This window comes from Paroedura picta, chromosome 1 (genome assembly GCF_049243985.1).
Source record: "Paroedura picta isolate Pp20150507F chromosome 1, Ppicta_v3.0, whole genome shotgun sequence".
Classification (NCBI taxonomy): Eukaryota; Metazoa; Chordata; class Lepidosauria; order Squamata; family Gekkonidae; genus Paroedura; species Paroedura picta.
In genome coordinates, this window is record NC_135369.1 from 108,319,586 (window position 1) to 108,342,489 (window position 22,904).

The 22,904-nt window shown below is 41.2% G+C and overlaps 1 protein-coding gene across 10 annotated transcripts in view; it reads left to right on the forward strand.

Moving 5' to 3' along the window:
- Nucleotides 1–22,904, forward strand: part of AHI1 (Abelson helper integration site 1) — a 131,970-nt gene that overhangs the window by 75,125 nt on the left and 33,941 nt on the right. For all 10 annotated transcript variants that reach the window (XM_077352040.1, XM_077351984.1, XM_077352033.1 and 7 more), the window contains one exon: nt 5,364–5,481. In XM_077352040.1, the coding sequence (XP_077208155.1) occupies nt 5,364–5,481 (118 nt within the window). The remainder of the gene's footprint in view (nt 1–5,363; nt 5,482–22,904) is intronic.

Genomic DNA, 22,904 nt, shown 5'->3' on the forward strand with positions numbered 1-22,904 from the left:
AGATGAGTAAAGCTGTCACAGCTGGTCATATTGGAAGAGGAAATCTTAAGCATGTGCATTCTAAACCATGGAAGACTTTATACGCATTCAATTACTGTGGTCAGTTCCAGCACTAGGTGAATTCTCTAATTCCTCTGATGAAGCATGCAGAGCAAAATGCCTAGGGGCTTTGTATGATAATAAACAAAGTCACCTATCACCTGGCATTTTTTTCCTTTTGGGATTGCAGGCACATTGCTGGGTGTAGCCTGATTTTTCTTCATCTTTGCACATATGACCCCCTGAGTCAGGAAAAGTCAGGCAAACCCCATCAAATCTGGGGAACATGGTGCCCTCCTGAACCTCATCCTAAGCATCACCTGTCTTATCTGGATTCCATTTCAGCTTATTTATTTGACCACAGCAGGCAGGTCAGGGTATTTTTCCATTCAGTCCTATGTGGCAGGGACATGAGCACATGACTAAAGGGTAGTGTGAAATATTTGAGATGTAAAGGTATCCCCTGTGCAAGCACCGAGTCATGTCTGACCCTTGGGGTGACGCCCTCTAGCGTTTTCATGGCAGACTCAATACGGGGTGGTTTGCCAGTGCCTTCCCCAGTCATTACCGTTTACCCCCCAGCAAGCTGGGTACTCATTTTACCGACCTCGGAAGAATGGAAGGCTGAGTCAACCTTGAGCCGGCTGCTGGGATTGAACTCCCAACCTCATGGGCAAAGCTTTCAGGTGGCTGCCTTACCACTCTGCGCCACAAGAGGCTCTTAATTTCTTCCTCCGGGTTCACCCATGGCCATAGCACCGTGAACATGCCCGATCTCCTCCAGGTTCTTAAACAGTGGCCATCTAAAAATACACCATGTAGTGATATATATGTATATGTATATATATGTATATGTATAAAGGTAAAGGTAAAGGTATCCCCTGTGCAAGCACCGAGTCATGTCTGACCCTTGGGGTGACGCCCTCCAGCGTTTTCATGGCAGACTCAATACGGGGTGGTTTGCCAGTGCCTTCCCCAGTCATTACCATTTACCCCCCAGCAAGCTGGGTACTCATTTTACCGACCTCGAAAGGATGGAAGGCTGAGTCAACCTTGAGCCGGCTGCTGGGATCGAACTCCCAGCCTCATGGGCAAAGCTTTCAGACGGCTGCCTTACCACTCTGCGCCACAAGAGGCTCTAAGGTAAAGGTATCCCCTGTGCAAGCACCGAGTCATGTCTGACCCTTGGGGTGACGCCCTCTAGCGTTTTCATGGCAGACTCAATACGGGGTGGTTTGCCAGTGCCTTCCCCAGTCATGACCGTTTACCCCCCAGCAGCAAGCTGGGTACTCATTTTACCGACCTCGGAAGGATGGAAGGCTGAGTCAACCTTGAGCCGGCTGCTGGGATCGAACTCCCAACCTCATGGGCAAAGCTTTCAGGCGGCTGCCTTACCACTCTGCGCCACAAGAGGCTCTTATATGTATATATATGTATATATGTATATATTGAGATATATGTATATGTATATATGATGGCAGCAGTTGTCTCCATTATTGCTGTGGCCCACTGGTCCACTGCTCAGAGTTTTAAATCTACATAATGGCATGAAGGAATTTGATAGTGGGAACAAACCCTAAACTTATCCTCAGTCTTTTGGCAAGATTCAGCTAACCAAACCAAAGAGAGTTGTAATAAGCATAATTCATGGAATTGGAAGGTTATCAATGAGGATATAGTGAGCTGGACTAATCCATCTAGCTTACTATTGCCTGCTCTAACTGGCAGAAACTCTCCTGAGTCTTGACAGAGAAAAGTAATTCTCACAACCTCTTACCTGAGAACCTTTGACTGAAGGTTGAACCTGGAACCTTACACATTCAAAACGTGTTCTACCACTGAGTCACAGCCCCCTTCCCAGAATTCTTCATTACAGGGTTACAAGTACTGAGTAATATATTTCTCAGTTCCAAGAAGTTTCGGGAGGTGTAGTAGGTGAGAGGCTAAATAAAGAGCTCAAGAATTTGTTTTGTACAATTCTGAATTCTTGAACTTTACAACAACATTTGTACTACAGGGCACCTTTGCCTAGTTCATAGCTTTGAATATTTTAAAAGCAGGAACAACCTGATTCTCTTTGCTTCCTCTGACAAATCAAAGTACCGAACTGTTTAAGCTTGTTACATGGATTCTAATATTTTGAAGTGCCCCCCCCCGGGGGGGATGAAAATTTCTGAGGATGAAAATGGTGGCCAAGATATTCAGTACTATTTCAGTGAATATAAATGAAAACTCACAAGTGTTCCAAGAAAAGTTTCTTCCCCACCGTGTCCCCCAGTTAACCACCCATCACCATTATTAAATCCCTTCATCGCAGCCAATTATATGCCACTGCCTGAAACAAAGGCCTTTCTAAGGTAGTCTTTAAGTTGTGGAATGCTCTCATCACAGTTAGAGGCTCAGCAATTAGGATTTTAAAATTGATCCAATATGTGGAACTTTGGCTGTTCAGACATTTTGTTAGCTCTTTTTTTAAAAAATGCTGGACTACAGGGAAATTGATTGATGGTTCCTTTTAAACTGCCTATGGGAAGCCTAGTTTGTATTTTTTTTCTTGTGTACTGTATAGTTTCACTCTTTTTATTGATTGGTTGTTATTGATTTTGATTGTTTAAAATGTATGTTTTAGTTTTTTTATATAGCTGGGCACAGCTTGTGCAGAAGTGGCTAATATAAAATAGGTGCATGGGGACAGGACACAGGCCTGCTCTCTCCTGGTATGCCATGTCTCTGAAACATCTCTCCAGGTGCAGTTGCTTGGCAGCCATTTTGTTGCTCTTTAGGAACCAGATGAAAGTAAGATGGCCAACTCTGGTTTGGGAAATTCCAATTTGGGAGTGGTGCTTGGGGAGAGCAGAGTTTGTGGAAGGGAGGGAGCTTAGCTGGGATGTGATGCCCTAGAAGCCACCTCCCAAAGCTGCTCTTTTTTGCAGGCTAAGTGATCTTTTGTAGTCTGAAGATCATTTATCATTCCAGGAGACCTACAGATCACATCTGTAGGTTGGCAACTCTTGGGAAAAGCAATCCTTGCCCCTTGGGCCTTTGTTTCTGCTTATCACTATTTTGCTAATGTGGCCTGTAACAGATTCAGAGCTTCACATTTAATTATCTACTCTTTTCTGATAATTGGTTATTATCATTTGACTTTTTGTTTTAAAACATTGCCACTAGAATAGTAGGTTTTAAGTATTTGAAATAAATAAAATTAATAACTGACAAAAGAGATTAAATCTTCTGAGATACATCTTGAACTTAATTAAAATATTCAGGTAGCCATGTTGTTCTGAAGCAGCAGAACCAAGTTTGAGTCCAGTGGCACTTTTAAGACCAACAAAGCTTTATTCATGGTATAACTTTGCTAGTCTTAAAGGTGTCACTGGACTCAAATGTAATTAAAATACCTAAGGGCCAAGCTACCTTGGACATTGAGGTTCTCCTGATGCGTAGCTTAAGCTCAGCAAAACAACTTAAGGGAGGCCCCAGTTTGGGTTGGGTCCATAGTAGCAGGGTAGAGAGGGTCTTAACAATTTGCCTCTATTCTCTTTCCTTGAGAGAATGTCCCACCCCCAAGCTGCTATAAGTGTCAATCAGAGTAAAGTACCAACTTTCTTATTATCCAAGTCCTTGATCAGATTCTGATGGGTGCCATGTTAGTCTAAAGCAATAGAACAAAGCAGTGGCACCTTTAAGACCAACAAAGTTTAATTCTGAGTATAAGCTTTTGTGTGCATGCACAAAATCAATTTGGGTGGGGAAATGTCTCTTGAAAATGTCACAGAGGATAAATATTAAGGGCCATTCCACACAGCGCTAATGTTGCCGAAGTGTTACCATTGTGTAACGCTATTCAATTTGCGTTATTCACGTCGTACACAATCTGCAACACTCCCGCCAAAATTGCTTTGTTGTAGCGATTTTCAGGGAATCCATAAAAGTGGATTCCCCCTAAAAAAACTGCTTGACTCTTGAGAACAACCTGCAACACATCAGAAAAAGACATGTGTGTTCTCAAAACAGCAGTAGCAAGCATGTCCCTCCCTAATCTCTCACACCCAAGCTTCCAGTGTCCCGATCGCCATTTTTTCTCCTTAAACTGGCCAAAGCAATGAATCAGCGATGCTTCTATGGCTGAAATCCCTCCACAAGCAATTGTCCATAAAGTTTCCGAGCACAATACTGTTCAACACTGCACTAATTTCAGCCAGAAATAGCACGGGGGGATTTTTTTTTTTAATTTCAGAACGTGTAAACGAATAAGCGCCAGCTCCTAAGCCAGCAAAAAAAGTCTTTCTGATACATCGAATGAATGAATATGCGTTGCTACTGGTCTTTTTGTGTTTTTTTTAACGTTTTTAAAGGGAAACACGAACACAACAGTTAATTGGCTGCTCTCTTTGATTGACGGCCAGGGGAGGGAGGAAGCGCGGAAAAATACCACCTTCTTTGTTGCAATTTCGGCGAGACCGGAAACTTGTGCGTTACGATGGCAGCGCTAGTGGGAGAGCCTTTTTTTCGACTGAACTGGCTGTGTGCGTTACCGAGACCTGCCGCTTTTGCTTCCAGCGCTTTTTAATAGCGCTCAGATTTAGCAAAATGGCCCATTGTGCAGAATTGCCTAACTCTTCCACTGTAAGACTGCAACTATGATTAGTATTGACTCTCTCATAACTGCTTTTGTAGCCTAAATTACAATTACAGATTTCAAGTATCCCCCTGCTAGCAGCCTACCAAGCAGTGGTGGCGGTGGGAATAATACAAAAATCACTGTGGCTCTGCTATAGGATTCAAGCTTCCACTGAATCTTAGAGAAGTATGGCAACACTTACAGGTTTGTCCTGGAACATCACACCACTAGTTTGGCTGTGTCCCCTCATGTCCCTCCTCCAGTCTCCCGCTGGGTGCCAGCCATCAGCTGGCAACCCTACAAATATCACATATCGTTTGGCCTTAAGTCCTCACTATATAATAATACAGAGATCTTTTTGTCTATAATACATAGAAATATTTATTACTTTGCAGCTTGCCGACCACAATGTTGATATAACAATTAAAACAGAAAGGCTGCCAACAGGAAGTCTTGGTGTATTTCTCTAGAAAGCAGGATGGAAGCAGTTATCTTTTAATTTATCTGCTTTTCATTTTTTTTAAATCTCCCATATAGAACTGCCTTTTCAAAAAGCAAACGGTTTAAAAGTTTCTGTTTGTGTCTTCAAGAGAAACCTACTTCTGCATTGAACTAATAATCATTTTGCTGTAAGTGAATGTTTTGCATTTTATCTCTTTTATCTGATTGAGGAAATTACAATGCAGCTTTCCTTCTGTAGGCCAGCTCCAGTTCCGGCCTTCCTAGTCCATCTCTGCTTTCACCACACTCCAGATTACGACTGGCAAGCACGCTAGGCGAACCACGGATTCCCTTGTATCCTCTTTCTACCCAAAGTGGTAACATACAGTTTACTCTTTCTTTTTGTTGCTGGGATGCTGCTATGGTACATTAAATAAGCTTTGTCGAACAGTATCATGTGGATCCTGAAATAATTTGGGGTAACAGAGAAACAGGAGATAGGCAGCCCCCCCCCCCCCCTGGTTGTTCTTATAGATTCAGGTGATTGCTGCAAAACGTTGACTCCCAATTCATGTACTTCATCTTTTGTGGCTATTGTTATTTATTAGCAAAAAGTGTCCTTCCTTTGCAAGCAGTGAGTGATGGTGACAGCAATCTATATAGGCTTTCACATTCATGGCAATGTCAGATTTGCCAACAGGTGGAGAAAAAATGTTCTTAATAGAGACTCGTGGGATGTTATTTACCAGGTGGTGGTGTTTGCCTCAGTTTGAAGAGAAGTTTCATCGGCCCTTTCCGTTCATTAAACCTCTGTTAAAGGGATGGGGCTTTTTATTTCTCCAGGCTTTAAAGCCCCAGTAGATATCTTTTGGGGTTTTCCCCAGTGTACCACTAAAAGGGAAGAATGCAAAATTCTTAACACTAAAGAACAACTGAATAAGAGCATTCCATTCAGTAATGTTGATAGCTTAAAATACCCTGGCAAACTAAAGGGTTGTGTAGTTGGGCAAAATATACCAGGATGGTTGATAAAAACTTGGAATTCTTCAAGGCAAAATTAAGGGCCATTCCGCACAACCAGCAATGTAGCTAAATCTGAGCGCTATCGAAAAGCACTGCAATCAATAGCGGCAGGTCTCGGTAACACACACTAGCGCTGTTCTCGTAACGCACAAGTTTCCGGTCTTGACAAAATCGCAACAAAGGAGACGATATTTTTCCGCACTTCCTCCTGCCCCTGGCCGTCACTAAAACAGAACAGCCAATGAACTGCTGTGTTCGTGCTTCCCTTTAAAAACTGTTTTTTAAAAACCCTAAAACACCTGTAGCAATGCATATTTGTTCATTCGATGTATCAGAAAGACCTTTTTTGCTGGCGGGGGAGCTGGCGCTTAATCGTTTACACACTCTTACAGTTAACCCCCCCCCCCGGTGCAATTTCTGGCCGAAATTAGGGTATTGCCAAACAGGGGGCTGTATTGTGCTTGGAGAGCTTAGGGAGGGACATTCTTGCTACCGCTATATTGAGAACGCACATGTCTTTTTCAGATGTGTTGCAGGTTGTTCTCAAGAGTCTAGCGGTTTTTTTTAGGGGGAATCAATAAGTGGGGTGGATTCCCCCTAAAAGTGGATAGCACCATTTTGGGTTGAAATTTGCCATTCTTGATCTTCCAAGGCTGCAGTCATAAAAACACACACATGCACACCTTCTATTTTGTCCCACCTTTATTTTTTCTCACCAAACCACAGTTTGTTGGTATGTGTAAACCAAACTAACCATCAGTCATGTTTAAGACAACAGCGCCACAATTTGCCTGGTTCATGAGTAATGACAAACTGGATTCCCAAGAAGGAGGAAGTAAAGGGGGAATTGCAGGCAGGCTAGAGAAAGGAGTGAGTGCCTCCCCTGCACTCCATCCCAGCTCGTTCCTCCTTCAAAGTGTACATCTAATCCAGGGGTGGTCAAACTGTGGCTCTTCAGTGGTCTGTGGGCTACAATTCCCATGAGCCTGTCAGCATGTACTGGCAGGGGCTTGTGGGAATTGCAGTCCATGGACATCTGGAGAGCCACAGTTTGGCCACCCCTGACTAATCCAACTCGTCTAGTCACTTAGATCTGGCAGATAGGTTTGGTAACTATTAATAATTAATTGTTGATTTTAATTGTACTTTAACTTCACTTTCATTAATAGATGTATTTGCACCATTGGATGTAAACCACTCCGAGATGACTGGTTCAATAGGGGCAGTCTATAAATGTAAATAATAAATAAAAATCCATGGATGATGACTGAACGTAAGAACTGAGTCTCTGCAATAGCACCTCATGAAAGCAAAGTATGTGTTGGTTGCTGAATCTTTTTTAGGAAATAAAAACTGGATCTCAGAAATACACATTTAACTCATCTTGCTGATACATCTTGAAAACCAGAATTCCAGGAAACAAATGCTATGTAATATTCTTGGGGTACATAGCTTTATAGATTTTCTCATGAGAAAATCTCTTTAAAGTTTAGGTGACACTTTACTTCCTGTCTTACGTTTGCGGGCTGCATTGTTGTGATCTTAATGCCTCATAAGGGTTGTTTTTATAGCCATGTGGGAAAAATTCATTTATTTTGCACATCTTTCACCAACAACTAAAAACTATGAGGAAAGAAATCTAAGTTTTGGTTTGGTTATTGCTGTATTTCAAAATAGGAATACGCAGCAGTTATCAGTGTTACCTCCTTTACTTTTATATGCCGAGTTATTTTACTGTCTTTCAAAATGTTGAGCCTTGCTTTAATTCTTACTGAAATGATTCTCTCAGTGTTAAAATCTGGATTTTGTGAATTTTGTTCATTCATGTACAAAAGGCATTTTCCAGGAATAGAGTTTATTTCTGCCTCCTTGACCTGCACACTACGAAGGCATTTGGAATAGATGCCGAGTTATTGGATTGGTTCTTAGTATGCCGACAGCAAATGGTTTCATAAACACAATTTCCAGCTGGCCTATAGGGAACCCATATTTCTAGAATGCACGAATTTAGCAGGCAGTCACTATTTCAAGTGCTGCACAATAGCTAAACACATCTACCTAAAGACTACCACTTTAAAAACTGAACTTAGCTCTGACCTCTCCCAGTGGTAGTTCTATTGGCAGTCACACTGCAGGCTGCCCTTCACTTCAGGGAAAACGAGGTTTATATTTAAGGTGGGAAAATGGGAGCCAGATGTGTCATACACCAATTGTCCGAATATTCATCTTTTCTCTGGGGGCTTTCTGCTGTCCATGCAGGGAAATATTCCTGCATGGGAACAGCTGTTGGTGTAATTGCATTTCTCTATTTGGTGCAATACTCTAGGCCAGCCTTTCTCAACTCTCTTACTATTGAGAAACTCCTGAAACATTATTTAGGCTTCAAGAAACCCCAGAGGGGGTACGATCATGCAGAATATGATTAGAAAGCATAGCTATGTACATGCTCACCTGGGGCCCCTCCCGTTCCCACCCCCATCATTGGCCATTGGGAGGGTCGATATGGCCATATATGGTTATATCACCAGATAAATGTATAGCAATTTTTAAAAAATATATAAAAGTTAGTTAACTTCCACCCATTCAGGAAATCCTTCCAGGGCTATCAAGAAAGCCCAGGATTTCACAAAACCCTGGTTGAGAAAGCCTGCTTTAGGCATAAAGGCACAATTAGCACGAGAACTATGTTCATTTAAATGCATTGAAGTCTTAATGACACTGAATGGAATATCAGCTTTTTACAAACATCAGGGGCATGATGGTTCTTGCATCTAAAGCAAAGACTTTGGCAAAGTTGAGAACAATTAGAATCCTTCATTCATTTAGCACAGCTGATAGTCAAAAGGGGCTTTCCATCCTAGGAAAGTGTAGCAGCATCAAAGGGATTTATTTTATTTTCCTCTGAAGAGACTAAGAACATCAATTAAAACCCTCTATTATATTTTAAGAGCTTGAAAAAAGATCCTGTTGCAAGCAAAGAGTAAAATACAAAACTCTTCGGTATGAAAAGTACTCCTTCCGGGTAGGAGTGAGCAATACATGCCACCCACTTGGCTCTGTTTGCAGCTTTTGACCTGAAATCTGTTTGACAACATGTTAGAGGTGATGGTTGTGTGCAATCTCTAGGAGTAATTTGTTTGCAGAGTTGAGGATATGTGAAAGGTCTTAGGGACAGGAGGTTCTGAGGAAGTCTCGAGCTGAGGAATAAGAGCATGCAGAAAAAGTCTGAGGACAAAAGTTTGAAAAAGGCAACTAAGGAAGAATGGGTGAAAAAATCAGAAATGCATGAAAAAGGATCGAAGGCTGAGCTAGAAGGCTAGTTTTTAGTCTGTTGGGGGTTTTTAAATCCTTGTGGTCTGGGGTTTTTTAAAATCCTGTTTGATCCTTCTAGTCCTCCTCATCTTACATGATATGGTTACAAGTGCTCAACATGTCACCAAAAGCAGGTCAGGTATGTTGAGGGGGAAGTAGTGCAAATACAAATGGAGGGGGGCTGTTCATTCTGAAATCCCCATGAAATCAGACAAGTCATAGAATCCTAGAGTTGGAAGGACCCTCCAGGGCCATCTAGTCCACCCCCTGCAGAATGCAGGAAGTCATGTAATTTGTTTTCATATAATATTTGGACTGGACCTGGGTGGTAAAGAAGAAAAGTTCCAGAATGAATAAAGGTATTGGGGCCTGTCTTGGCTTTAAGCAGTCCTGCTTACTACAGACATGCTTTCCTTGAAATGACCAGGTAAATAAGTCAGGAAATTAGATGCTGTTCATCCCTCAAGTGCGCTAATTACCTAATGGCCTCTCCTGAGAGTTTCTCCCATTGGTAAGATTTACCTTGTCAGCAATTTTGATCAGATCAGCTACAAGTTACTCTAGGGTTTTTCTCAGTATTCTTCTTCCAAAATTTATACTGATGCTGCAGATTTCCTGTAGTGAGGCTTAGTAGGGATCAAGCAAGTTGCCATGTAGCTTCCTAGGACCAGATTCTCTGTATTGACCCACGCAAGTACCAACAAAACTTCTCAGCCTAAATCTTAGACATGCTGTTTTTTTTAGGGCTGGTGCCAATGTATGACTATGAGGAATATCCAAAGGAGACTACATTGTGTTTGATAAGTGGACGGTAAATGTTTTAATCTGTGATCTGTTGGCTGTTGGGACGAAAAAGGGGGCTTTGTGCATAATTTTACACTGTTTGCTTCACTGTTTGGATTGGTTCAGATGTAATGCCAAGTCATGGTTTGGAACCACATGAACAAGCTTTATGCTTATGCAATGCCTCTTCCTTCCTCCCCTTACACACTGCAGATCAGTTAGAGACTTCCAATGTAGTACATTGTTACATCTGATATTTTTAAACTGTGGTTGTCCTCCAAACTAAGGCTGTACTAGTTCAGACACAGTGGCAATATATGGCTTGCACTACATCAAACATTATTAATTGCTTTGCAGTGTACAAATAGAATACAGAAGGGATAGAGTTGCCAACCTCCAGGTTGAATTACAACTGATTTCTAGATGACAGAGATCAATTTTCTGGAGGAAATGGCTGTTTGAAGGACAGCTGAGTACCAAGCTGAGTTCCCAACCCTACCTTCCCTGGGTTCCCCAAAATTTCAAGGAATTTTCCAACCAAGAGAAGAGGGGAGTATATGAGCAGACTGTATGAGCACAGGATTTATTACCAGGGCTGAACAGTTGTCTGTGGTGTTACTGAGACTGTTTCCATCACTACAGTACGTTAGGTTTTCTGTATGATTTAAAACTGACAGATTATTAGGAATGGGCATGAACTGGGAAAATATGGTTCTAGGATAGTGCGATTCGGCTGCCAAAGCAGCCATTTGAGCCCAAAACAGCCCGCAGTGTGGGGGGAGGGGCTGCACCAGTGCGCACGTACACAGATGCAGAACTCTGCATCTGTGTACAGACACGGAATTGTGTGCCAGCGCCACTCTTCCCCCTGCACCATGGCACTGGCTACTTTGGGCACGAATGGTTGCTTTAGTGGCCAAAGCACACAAGCCCATATGGTTCAGTTTGTGGTATGCTTGGTTAACAAATCATGAACTGTGATTAACTTTCTGTAGCTAAATGGACCAGTTTGTGTTGCAATGTAATGCCCCCCTAGAGCTGCTAGACCACAAGATTCCCTGAAGATCTCTATTATCTACATGTCCTCCATGTTTTGTGAGGATTGGATTTACAGGGTATGAGTTAAGGCTCCCTAAAGAAGGTGCCCCCAGGAAAGTGCAAGTTCAGAAGGTTCAGGGGTATATAGAGCAGATTCTGTGCAAGCTAGAGACACCAAGCTATTTCATGTACACTCATCTGCTGTGAAGATTTATGTATCTGCAAGCCCAACAGAACCAGTGCCACCATGGCAGTGCAAACCAGGACTAAGGTCAAGCCAGAAAAGTGCTTTTGGGGGGAAATTTCAGGCACAGATTCAACAGACAGGGAATCTTACCCTGCCACCCAGTCCTCTACAGTCTCTCCAAGTTGGGAGTAGATTACATTTCTGGTGTCCCATTGTTTATAAATCTGTAGAACAACTCAGCAGCAAGCAAATTGACCCCAAACTCACAGCTTTCACCTGATAGACTCCTACTCAGCAGCCAGTCACTGGAAGTAAGGCAATCATCCTCCCTTTCAGGAGTTGTCTGTACTCCCTGTTGGTGGAGGCCTGCAGTTACTTCAGCAACAGAATAGGTGGGAGGCAAACGACACAGTGAGGTCCCCTGAGGCTTGCTTGACTTTTGTAGATACAATTGTCCCTGATGAGTCTGCCAGGGACTGTGCCTTAATACTGTCCTCAGAGGAACTGCTCTCAATCCCTTCCTTCTTGTCCTCCGTCTGGCCCTCTCCTCAGCCTTCAGCTTTTTGTTCTCGGTCCTCTTATCTCTTCCGCTCACTGTTCATGTTTTGGCCATCCACTCTCCCCTTGCCTCCTCTTCTCTCAGCTTTCTCTCTGTTTTTTTCTCTCCCTCTGTATGCTTCCGCCTCCTCCTTGCTCCTTCCATGCGCTCCATGCTCCCCATCCATCCTCCATTCTCCTCATTGTTCCCTCCCCCCTCCCTGATTACCCGAGGCTTCAATAGCCCTGCCCCACTCCCTGGCATCCTGTCTGCAGGACAGTGCCCTCCAGCCTTCCCAGGCACACAGCCAGGATCTGTGCACTGATATACAGTAGGGCTGCTTTCCTTGAGCCCCTTCCAGCCTCACTCCGCTGCATTGCTTATAAAGGTCTGTGCACTGGTAGGAGGAGGGGAGCTGCAGCATTCAAAGAGGCTGTGGGCCAGCAGGCATGTCTCTTGGCCTCATTTGGGGCTTCGGTTTTCCCTCCATGTACCTTCCTTCCTGCAGAAAGACTCGTGATGCCTACTCCAGCCTTAGGTTTGGACCGTTGGTGTCCAGGTGAGTCCAACCTCCTAGGCTGGAGCCTTGGGAGGCCAGCCAGCATAGGAAGGTCTGGACACTCCCAGTTTTCAAAGGCTCTTAAGGACTGAAAGGCAGATGTCCCCCAGAATTTCAACAGCGTCCCTCAAAATAATCCCATGACAGGTTGGCAGGCATTCTAGTTATACCACCCAAACAAGCGAATCAGAAGAGTGGCTTTTGAAGCAAGCTGTAAGAATTGTTGCCAGTACTGCAGAATATGGTTTATATAAGGTTAGTTTGCCCTTTTCTACCCTTTTTTTTCTAACTAATATCTTTACTGAAAGGGGGTTCTCTCTCTGGACTGTACTTAGTTTTGTAAATAAATATGCATGATAAATAATGTTCATTTTGAATGAGCATGCTGTATTGAAAAATAAGATATTGTGGTATGCCTTTAGAAAAAGATAGACAATTAAAAATTGGCACCATTTTTCTTGAATTGGTGCCAAATTTCAACAATATTAATGCTAATAAACATCATTAACATTAGCCATCAACTCATGATAACATGGAAGTCATTTACTCTCGTTTAGCTGGACAAAAAATAATAATAAGACTCTAGAAAGAAAAATAAACACTGCTGTTATGTAGAACTATCCATTGATTTACTCATTTCAAGCAGTTTGCTGTATCTTCAGACCTAATTTCTGTTTACTTAAGTGACTCTTATCTGCGAAGGAATTCCTACTTACTTCCAAGAAAGTGTAGATAACACTATATCCTAAAACCGATTAATGTTCAACATGTTTTTAAGTGTCCTTTTCTTCCACTTGTGCTCATTTATATTATCTGAGGAATGCACAAAAGAATAGAGAATTCAGAAAGACAGCTTTTGAAATAAATTTAGAAGAATGTGTGGAAATGTGTGGGAGCATCCTGGATTAATATAGCATCCATAAAAACATTAACCCCTGACTGAATTTTATGTATTATTTACTTCATTTATACCCTGCCTTTCTCCCTAATGAGGACACAAGGGTGCTTACATCATTCTACTCTCCTCCATTTTATTTTCACAACAACCCTGTGAGGTAGATTAGACTGAGAGAGTGGGATTGACTCAGTGTCACCCAGTGAGCTTCCCATGGCATAGAGTTGCCATCTCTAATATATTAATTTGAGAAGGTCACTGTCTTAGCTTAGTGATTATTGTAAAGAAGAACTATTAAATATCAACTATTCAAAGACCAAGATGATGGTCTTTGGAACATGGCAATACAACCTCTGTTGGTCAATAGACAACTTCCCAGTTGACCAGTGCAGAAACCTCAAATACCTGAGAATCACATTTAGTGACACAGTGGGCCATTTCGCACGGCTTCAAAATAGCACAATGGTTGCTAATTGAAAACGCTACTAATTTGCCTTAACGCACGACGTCGCAGACAATCTGCAACACTCCTGAAACCAATCAGCAAAAAGCGCTTCGTTGTAGCGCTTTCAGGGGAATCCAGAAAAGTGGATTCACCCTCCGGATAGCGATACACTCCTGCAACCAATCTGCAACACTAGCGCTAAAGACCTGTGCGTTACCATTGTTGCGGGTTCTTCAAAGTCCCTCCTCCTGAGCCTGTCCTCCAAACTTCCGGCGAAGCGATCGCCATTTTTTTTTCTCCGAGCGAGCGGGGATAAACGCACCAGCGAGCCTCTTTCTGTTTAGAGGCTTCCCTGGCTTCAGTCCTTCACCTTTAGTCACTAAGCAAAAACCACATAAAAGCCCGTTTGCTGAAATAAAGTCCCTTTATTTTTTACACATTAATTCAGCCGAAAATCGGGCCCGTGAGAGGGGGGGGGATTTTTTTTTTATCACTCGAGGCAGCGTGCCAACGATCATACAATCAAACGACAGCTCACATTAGGCAGCCGGATGGGTCTCTCCGTTGCAACGAATCTACCTAGATTCGTTGCTATGGGTCTGTTTTTTTTTTTAAAAAACCTTTCTTAAAGGGAAAGGGGCTGTTTGGGAGCATGCTAACGGCTGCCCATTGGCTGCTTGACGGCCAGGGGCGGGACGAGCTTGGCAATAGCGCTTCCTTTCTAGCGATTTCTGCCAAGACCGGAAGCCTGTGGGAAACGCTAAAAAACGCAACTGATTCCACTACAAAGGCAGGTATGCATAACGACGAATTCCACTATTTTAAATGGCGATTTTTCATTCCGGAAACAATTTGCAACAAAGATCCCTGTGCGAAAAGGCCCAGTGTCTTGGAAGGCTCATTCAGATATCACGAAAACAATGAGGCCAGTCTAAAATTCTGCCAGACTAAAGGTGGCTTTCTGATAGATCCTGCCACGAACCACTTCCAGAGCAAAGTAATCATCCAAGTCCTTTTGGATGTTGGGGTATGGGGTTGGAATGATGCCATGGTTATTAACCCAGAAAGAACTCATAACCTTTTCCTGAAGAAGATCTTACCACTAAACTCAAATACGCCAGCTGTCTTACTGATAGTGGAACTGGGCCTTCCATCCTTTGGGGCTCATGTTCACATAGCCCTAATTAGCCACTGGCATGAATAGAGGAATCTTCCAGCCAGTCGTTTCTCTAGCCTTTGCTTCACACTATTTCAAAAATATTCTGCATGATCCACCAATTATAATAAAATTCTCCCATCTGTATAAACTGCCAGATGTTATTTGTGGTGCCCCCCCCCCCGGGTATAGGTACATGTGCATGACACTGCTTTTGATAGGCAAGTTATTTCAGGTACTAAATACTCTCCCTGGTTTAAATTAATTAAAAAATATCTTTTTAGGACACACTATCAGTCCAAGATTACCTTTACATCTGCTAATTTCCAAACAAAGCAAACTGCCATGCTTGCAGGACTTTACACACAAAAAAACAGTTGATTAGTGCCTATGTATTTGCAGAGCCTAGAACTGGAAGATCTATGCCATTACTTGTTGGCCTGTCCATTTTATTCAGTTAAAAATTCTTATTCACTATTCATTAATTAGTAGACTCCTACAAGGTTGCCTTTTTTTTGCATTAGCTGCCAAGAATATTCAATCCCAGTTAGTGTCCAAAGATTAGGCCAGTGAAATATTCTATAGCTAGCTGGACGAATATTCAAAGGACCACTTTTTCTAAATTAATTTTAACTGTTACGGAAATGTAACAGTGATAAACTATGAAGAGTTAATGCCTGGCAGAATCTGAGACCCTTTGAGTGACAGGCTGTTCAGTCAGAAATTCTGTGTGTAGAGCATCAGTTAAGAAATGATGGGAAATGACAGTTGAAGAAAAGATGGGTAAGCACTGACTGAAGACTGGGAAGGAGGCAAAGAAGAGTGAGAGGATCACAGAAGATCCCAATTCAAGCTGAAAAGGAACAGAGCTTCTGGTGAAGAGAAGTAATTCCTGATCAGTGAAAAGGGAGATAAATAGAGGAGTGATCCATTGGTCTGTATGGACATAAGAATTTGGGGAACTTTTTAATACATTTCTGGCCTAGTCATAAAATATCAGTGAAACACAAAAACCTGTGTTTTCAAGTTAAAGCAGAAACTGAAAAGAAAGTCTCCTCAAAGTTTCAAAAACCTGGTTATACAGCAAAAACACTTTGGCAACATATCTGTTATTACAATGAGACCGGAATTTTATTATCGGTTTGCCTCATAGGGTTATCATAAGAGTGATTTGATGGCACTTAGCACACACAAACACATATTAGCCCCCTATGTGTAGGCTCTGTGTCTGACTCTGTATTCAGTGGTCTGAATCCTACCAATCCCCTCAGCAAAGTTTACAGTCAAGCCTAAGGAGCATCCCTCCAATTTAGATGGTTCTTCTGTCAAAGCAGAACATGTGGGGGAATTCTCTTTAAGTCTGCGAAGACTTGCTGAGCAGAATGGCAGAATATGAGCCACTATCCTGTTTTGAATCCACATTGAATAGAGAAAAGCTAATTGAAATGCCCAAACAAATAGATCCCTGGACTGATTGCATGAAAAAGGTTTCTGAATTAACCCTTTGGGATTATTTCCCAAGGCAGAACCAATGCTCCATAATTTCCTCATTCTTAGGACTGGTATAAGCCAGTTAAATTAAGCATAATTTAGAGCTGCCTGGGGACAATTTGAGCTAGTGCCCAGGAAGCTGATTGAATCTTGCTTCAGTGAAAAGGCACAAAAGGAGTTCCTAGGAAACTAAGATCTGCTCCATGGTATGAGTCCAGAAATCAGGTGGAAAGTTATACAGGGGTATTCTTTTGTGAAAGGAATAACAGCACTGATTGATTTTGAAGCTGAATAGAAAATGGAATCCTGTAATCACAAAAATGTATTAACATGTATATGATTTTTTTTAACTCCCAGAGTTGTGTCTAGAAATCTTACTCTAGTTTCCCTTAGCTGATTGACCATAATAATGTCAAAAGTAATAATACAAATGTCAGAGCAGTATGCTTTTAAAAATTTGGCTTGCTTGATTCTGTTTACATTGAAATCAAGACTGCACAGATTCCTCTATTATGTGTTCTTTTTCACGTTACTTCTAGGCATGTTAATTAAAATATTTAACTGGAAAGGTATAGAAATACTGAGCACAATAGCAGCAAAACTTTGAAGATTCCAAAAGCTTTATCAAGTGAACATAACTCATATTTATGTGAAATTGGTATATGTTAGGATAATTACTGGTGTGCCTTTGGGATAAAGGAAGTACCGTCAGCCAAATTATACAAGGGTGTGGATTAAATCAAGCATTGCTCTCTACTTGGCATCAGTCGCTGTGGGTTGCAAAATCAAGACACGACATCATATTTGGAGAGTAACTTGTCCAAAAGTGTTCCTGGCTTTTCTATTTTACCAGTTACTATATTTTTCTTAGTTCAGCTATATATTATAAAGGAAATTCTAAAAAGATGTATTTAGAATAGACTTTTTAAAATACTACTACAATCCATGATTTATATCACCAAGAAAAAAAAGACCAGTTGCTTTAAAACAGGTTTCTCATTTTAATAAGTATATCTGCAAACTATAACAATTAATGCATACTACTTTGCCATTGGGAAATGTTTTTATAGAACTCAGGAACACAACCCCAAATTTGATTATGTAACCCTAAATGTACTGCTAAATTGACATAGAGATAATAGACATTTCTGTTTGGTGTACTGAAGACTTGAAACGATGGCGTGCAAAACCATTCATCTGAAGGCTGCAGTGGTGTTCATACCTTTTTGGAAACATTAAACAGAATGAGGTTATTCTCAATCTTTCCACGTGCCTGTAGTATTTGGTTTGTAAAATAATATCTTAAATACATTGTAGAACTCAAATAGGTGGAAGAAATAAAATGGGAATGGAAATACAAGATGTGTAGGTGGTCCTAGTTGTAGAAAAAAATGCATCTTTTGGATCATAGTAACTGTTAATTTGCAAGTGTCTGGTCCATTAATGACTTGTTTTATTTTAAAACTTATATTGGAAATGAGATTTCCCCCAGATTTCTTTATATAGAAAAACAGCTGTTCACTTAAAATAAAATGTAGTTAAAATAAAATGTTAAGGCATGGTAACTGTAGACTTGTTTGAATTCATGGCTTGATTGCATTGTAAATGCTTCCAAAAATGGGAAGAAAAACATATTCCTAAACAAGAGAGGTCACAAAAAAGTTTGAGAAAAGAAACTAAAATATAGTTACTCAGGTAGTGCGATTGTAAAAATTATCATTGTGGTTGTTGTTAGGTGCGAAGTCATGTCCTACCCATCGCGACCCCATGGACAATGATCCTCCAGGCCTTCCTGTCCTCTACCATTCCTCAAAGTCCATTTAAGTTTGCACCAACTGCTTCAGTGACCCCATCCAGCCACCTCATTCTCTGTCCTCCCCTTCTTCTTTTGCCCTCAATTGCTCCCAGCATTAGGCTCTTCTCCAAGGAGTCCTTCCTTCTCATGAGGTGGCCAAAGTATTTCAGTTTCATCTTCAGGATTTGGCCTTCTAAGGAGCAGTCAGGGCTGATCTCCTCTAGGACTGACCGGTTTGTTCGCCTTGTTCATCTAAGGGACTCGCAAGAGTCTTCTCTAGCACCAGAGTTCAAAAGCTGCAATTCTTTGACACTCAGCCTTCCTTATGGTCCAACTTTCACAGCCATACATTGCAACTGGGAAGCCTTGACTAGACACGCTTTTGTTGGCCGGGTGATGTCTCTGCTTTTTAGGATGCTGTCTAGATTTGCCATAGCTTTCCTCCCCAGGAGCAAGCTCCCATCTGCAGTGATCTTGGAGCCCAGGAAAATAAAATCTGTCACTACCTCCATTTCTTCCCCATCTATTTGCCAGGAATTGAGAGGGCCAGATGCCATGATCTTTGTTTTCAAGCCAACTTTTGCATTCTCCTCCTTCACCTGCATCAAAAGTGCTAAAATATCATTTAAAAACCACAATCCTATGGTTCTGCATATAAGAATCTATCCCTAATATAAAGACACATGTCCAATCATATGTTAAAAGGTACAAATTATATCAATATATCAATATATATAAGAACCAATACTAAACATAGTTTAGCTAAAAACCTTCCTCAGTAAAATTTAAACTGAGCATACATTTAACAAAAATATACATGAAACTCACCTAAAATGAAAGATGGGGGGAATAATATGTTTGTTAAGCAATATTTTAATTAAATATTTTGAAATATATGAAACTGGGATGGGATAACTACCTTACTCACACTACGATGTTCACTCATGGAGTAAGTGGTAATAAATAGTCCTGAGATGCATTATGGGCAACTCTGTACAATATTTCATATGCCCATGGATCTTAAATACACATAAGGCATATGACTAAATAACAGCAGATTTTAAAAGTCTCCTAAACTTTAGGAAAAACATATGCAGCTAACGGGGGGGGGGGACCCAAATTGGTGTAATATTTACCTACTTAGGCCCAATCCTCAATACTCAAAGCTCCATTGGAGTGCTCAGGTACAACTAGAAAAGAATCAGCACTGTAGTAATATGGAGAAGGTGGGGGTGGGGAAAATATGATGCAACAGAAAAGAGGAGACAGAAAAATGATGACATTGATAATCAGCAGACAAACAGTTAATATTGGTTTTTGTACAAGGATATAATTTGCACCATTTAACCTTTGTTTATATGATTGGACACTTGTTTTTATATTAGGAATAGGTAATATGCAGAAAATCGATAGAACTATAGTTTTTGAATTATATTTTAGCATTTCTAATGTATAATTATAATTAAATATATTACATTAGCACTATGTGTATAGCCGCATTTGTATTACAGTTGGTTTTAATTTTAAAGCAGTTTTAAAGAGATAATCATAACTGATTTTCCCTAAAAAAATTAAAACCTAATTTATTATAAGTTAATTTCTGGCTTTTTTCCACCCTGGCTGTTTTTCCTACAACAGAAACACAAAGCAAGATGTGTTTTACTTCATAGAAATAAGAGAGGAAATCTAGGTATTATTTCTGTTGGCATATTCCTCTTTCCAGTAGAGTGACAGGAGGAAGAGTTAAGAGCTGTTCCAGCTGCACACTTCCCTCTGATGATCCCTCAGCATGAGCCTTCCATCTTTGGCATGTGGTCCACATTTACCTGTTGTCTGTTTTGTTTGAATAGATGTTTCTCTCCAAACCAGAAAAAAATCTTCACCCACCTGGAGCTTTTTAACTGATTTGGTTTATTTCACCTGATAGATGAAGCCAGTGGATTCAATGAAGAGTGATACTTAAGGATGTCAGTAGTCAGAATGTCTCAAACTGACTCGTGGCAGGTCACAATCCATATAAAACCCCAGTAAAACCCTATTTAAACAAATGTGGGCACACAGTAAACATACACAGTAAACATACGTACAGTAAAAACAGACATAAAATCATTCTAGAAATGATTACTTTTGGAAGGAAATGGGGCTAATAAGCAAGTGGTGGCTTGCTTGAGAGCCAGCCTGGTGTAGTGACCTGTAATCTGGGGAACTGGGTTTGACTCCCCATTCCTCACATGCAGCCAGCTGGGTGACCTTGGGCTAATTACAGTTTTTCCAGGGCTCTCCCAGCCTCACCTACCTTACAGTATGTCTGTTGTGGGGAGAGGAAGGGCAGGTGATTGAAAGCCAATTTGAGATTCCTTCAGGTAATGAAAAGTGGGGTACACTCCTAGTAAAGACATCAGAGACAAAGCTGCTTTACAGTTTCTAGAATGTTGCTTGTTCTATTGCTTAGATGCCTTTTCTCTGAATAAGATGATATGAAAGCAGGATATGTATTGAGGTGATTTTGATTTTAGAAGGGTTTCCTTTATTGAGTTTGTTTTTAATCAGTGCATAAATTGATAGAATAAAGTGGGCAATACAGGAATGAAGAATTTTGCTATATTCATTCAGTGGGCATTTTATATCCAAAGATTTTGCATTGTAGATCACTCATGAAGGGATGTAGATTATGGTTTTTCATCCAATACTTGATTACTGGGCTTAATCTAAATTGCAGCCATTTGTTGGTGGCATCCACCAAATGTTCTCAAAATTTCAGAAGTTTCCACAGACTAAACAAGGTTGGAGACTCCTGAACTAGGTCAATTTTACTGAAATTGAGAAGGGTCTTACGTAGCTGGGAACTCTGTATTCTATTTGTTTTGAAGGTGGGGCTAATGCTTCAGGAATGCAAAAATTTACTTGGTGTATTTGTGAGGGAATTTGGAAGGGGACATATTTGAGATATGTTTTGTTGTTTCTGCCAGGAACCTATTTTCATGATAGGTTACCAAGTAATGGATAATGATAGAATGAGTCTCATTGAGATAGGCAGGGATATTCAGACTTGAGGCCTTGGTGAAGTTCTTATGGACCACTAAATCACATTGAAATATCTGGTGTGAACTGGGCCTTCCATCACCCACAATGTCATCCGAATGTTGGTAGTCTCAGTGCTGAGAAAGGTGCTGCCAGGTCAGATACCTCTAGCTCCAGCATGTTCCCAGTGCTATTGCAGGAGTACATCAGGTGGCCTTTTGTAGATTCAGATTCAGAGTACCTTTATTGGCATAAAATTGCAAAGCATAAAACGAAAATTTCAAACAGTTTCAGATGTAAAATCTATCGTAAAAGATTTTCATTTAAAATTGCCAGTAAAAACTTTGCTACTTTTATAATAGTTGCTGAGTCCCTCACATTTAGTATCATTTTAATCCAGTGTTTCTCATTAACACAGCTGAATTTCAATTTCTTCAGATAATTAGCTAACGGGTAACGAAATACTTCAAACTTAGGACACACCAGAAGTATATGGTACAACGTGTCAGGGACACTACATGTAAACAGTATCTTTCCTGAGGAGGGATCTTCAAAAATCTACCTCGGGTGACATTTGAGGGAAAGATGTTTAAGCGAGCTACTAGAAATGTTCTCCTTAACTGGTGTATCTCCAAAATTTGGAGATACATGGGCATGGATTTGTAAGATAAGGGAATATCCCAGAAGCGGGGAGAACATACACTGTTGTTAGAGAAGCCCAGAATCTGTGTATCCTGATCTTCTAGTCTCTGTGATATTAGCTTTAGTGTCATCCTTTCAACTTGCATGCTAAAGGATGTGATGTCCAGACCCATAATTTGAAGGGGTTTTGTTTACATTTTGCCCAGCCAGCTGAAAGAATAAGGGTCACTCAAAAGGTTAATTAACAAACTACCCGTTTAAGCATGGAAATGAATTTTTAACCAGTATTTAAAGGACTGAAACCAAGCCCGGGCTTCTACACTCTTTTGGCCAAGTTCTGCGACAAGTGTATGATTGGCCACACAGTTTGGGACTCCAAGCAGATTTCTGAAAAAGAAAGGTTGGATGTTCTCTAATTTATTATTAAATGCATCCACCCATAATGGGATTCCATAAAGAATCTGAGGAATTATTTTGGCATTGTAGATTTTAATGGCTGCTTGAAGGTTTTTGTTGCCTTTTTGATGATAAAACTTGGCTAAAAGGGACAACTGGCCTTTTGCAGATTTGATTGTTTTTTCTCTATGGTTGGCCCAGCTGTTATTATAAGTAAAGTTTATGCCTAAATACTTGTAGTGAGAGCCTCTTGTGGCGCAGAGTGGTAAGGCAGCCGTCTGAAAGCTCTGCCCATGAGGCTGGGGGTTCAATCCCAGCAGCCGGCTCAAGGTTGACTCAGCCTTCCATCCTTCCGAGGTTGGTAAAATGAGTACCCAGCTTGCTGGGGGGTAAACGGTAATGACTGGGGAAGGCACTGGCAAACCACCCCGTTTTGAGTCTGCCATGAAAACGCTGGAGGGCGTCACCCCAAGGGTCAGACATGACTCGGTGCTTGCACAGGGGATACATTTACCTTTA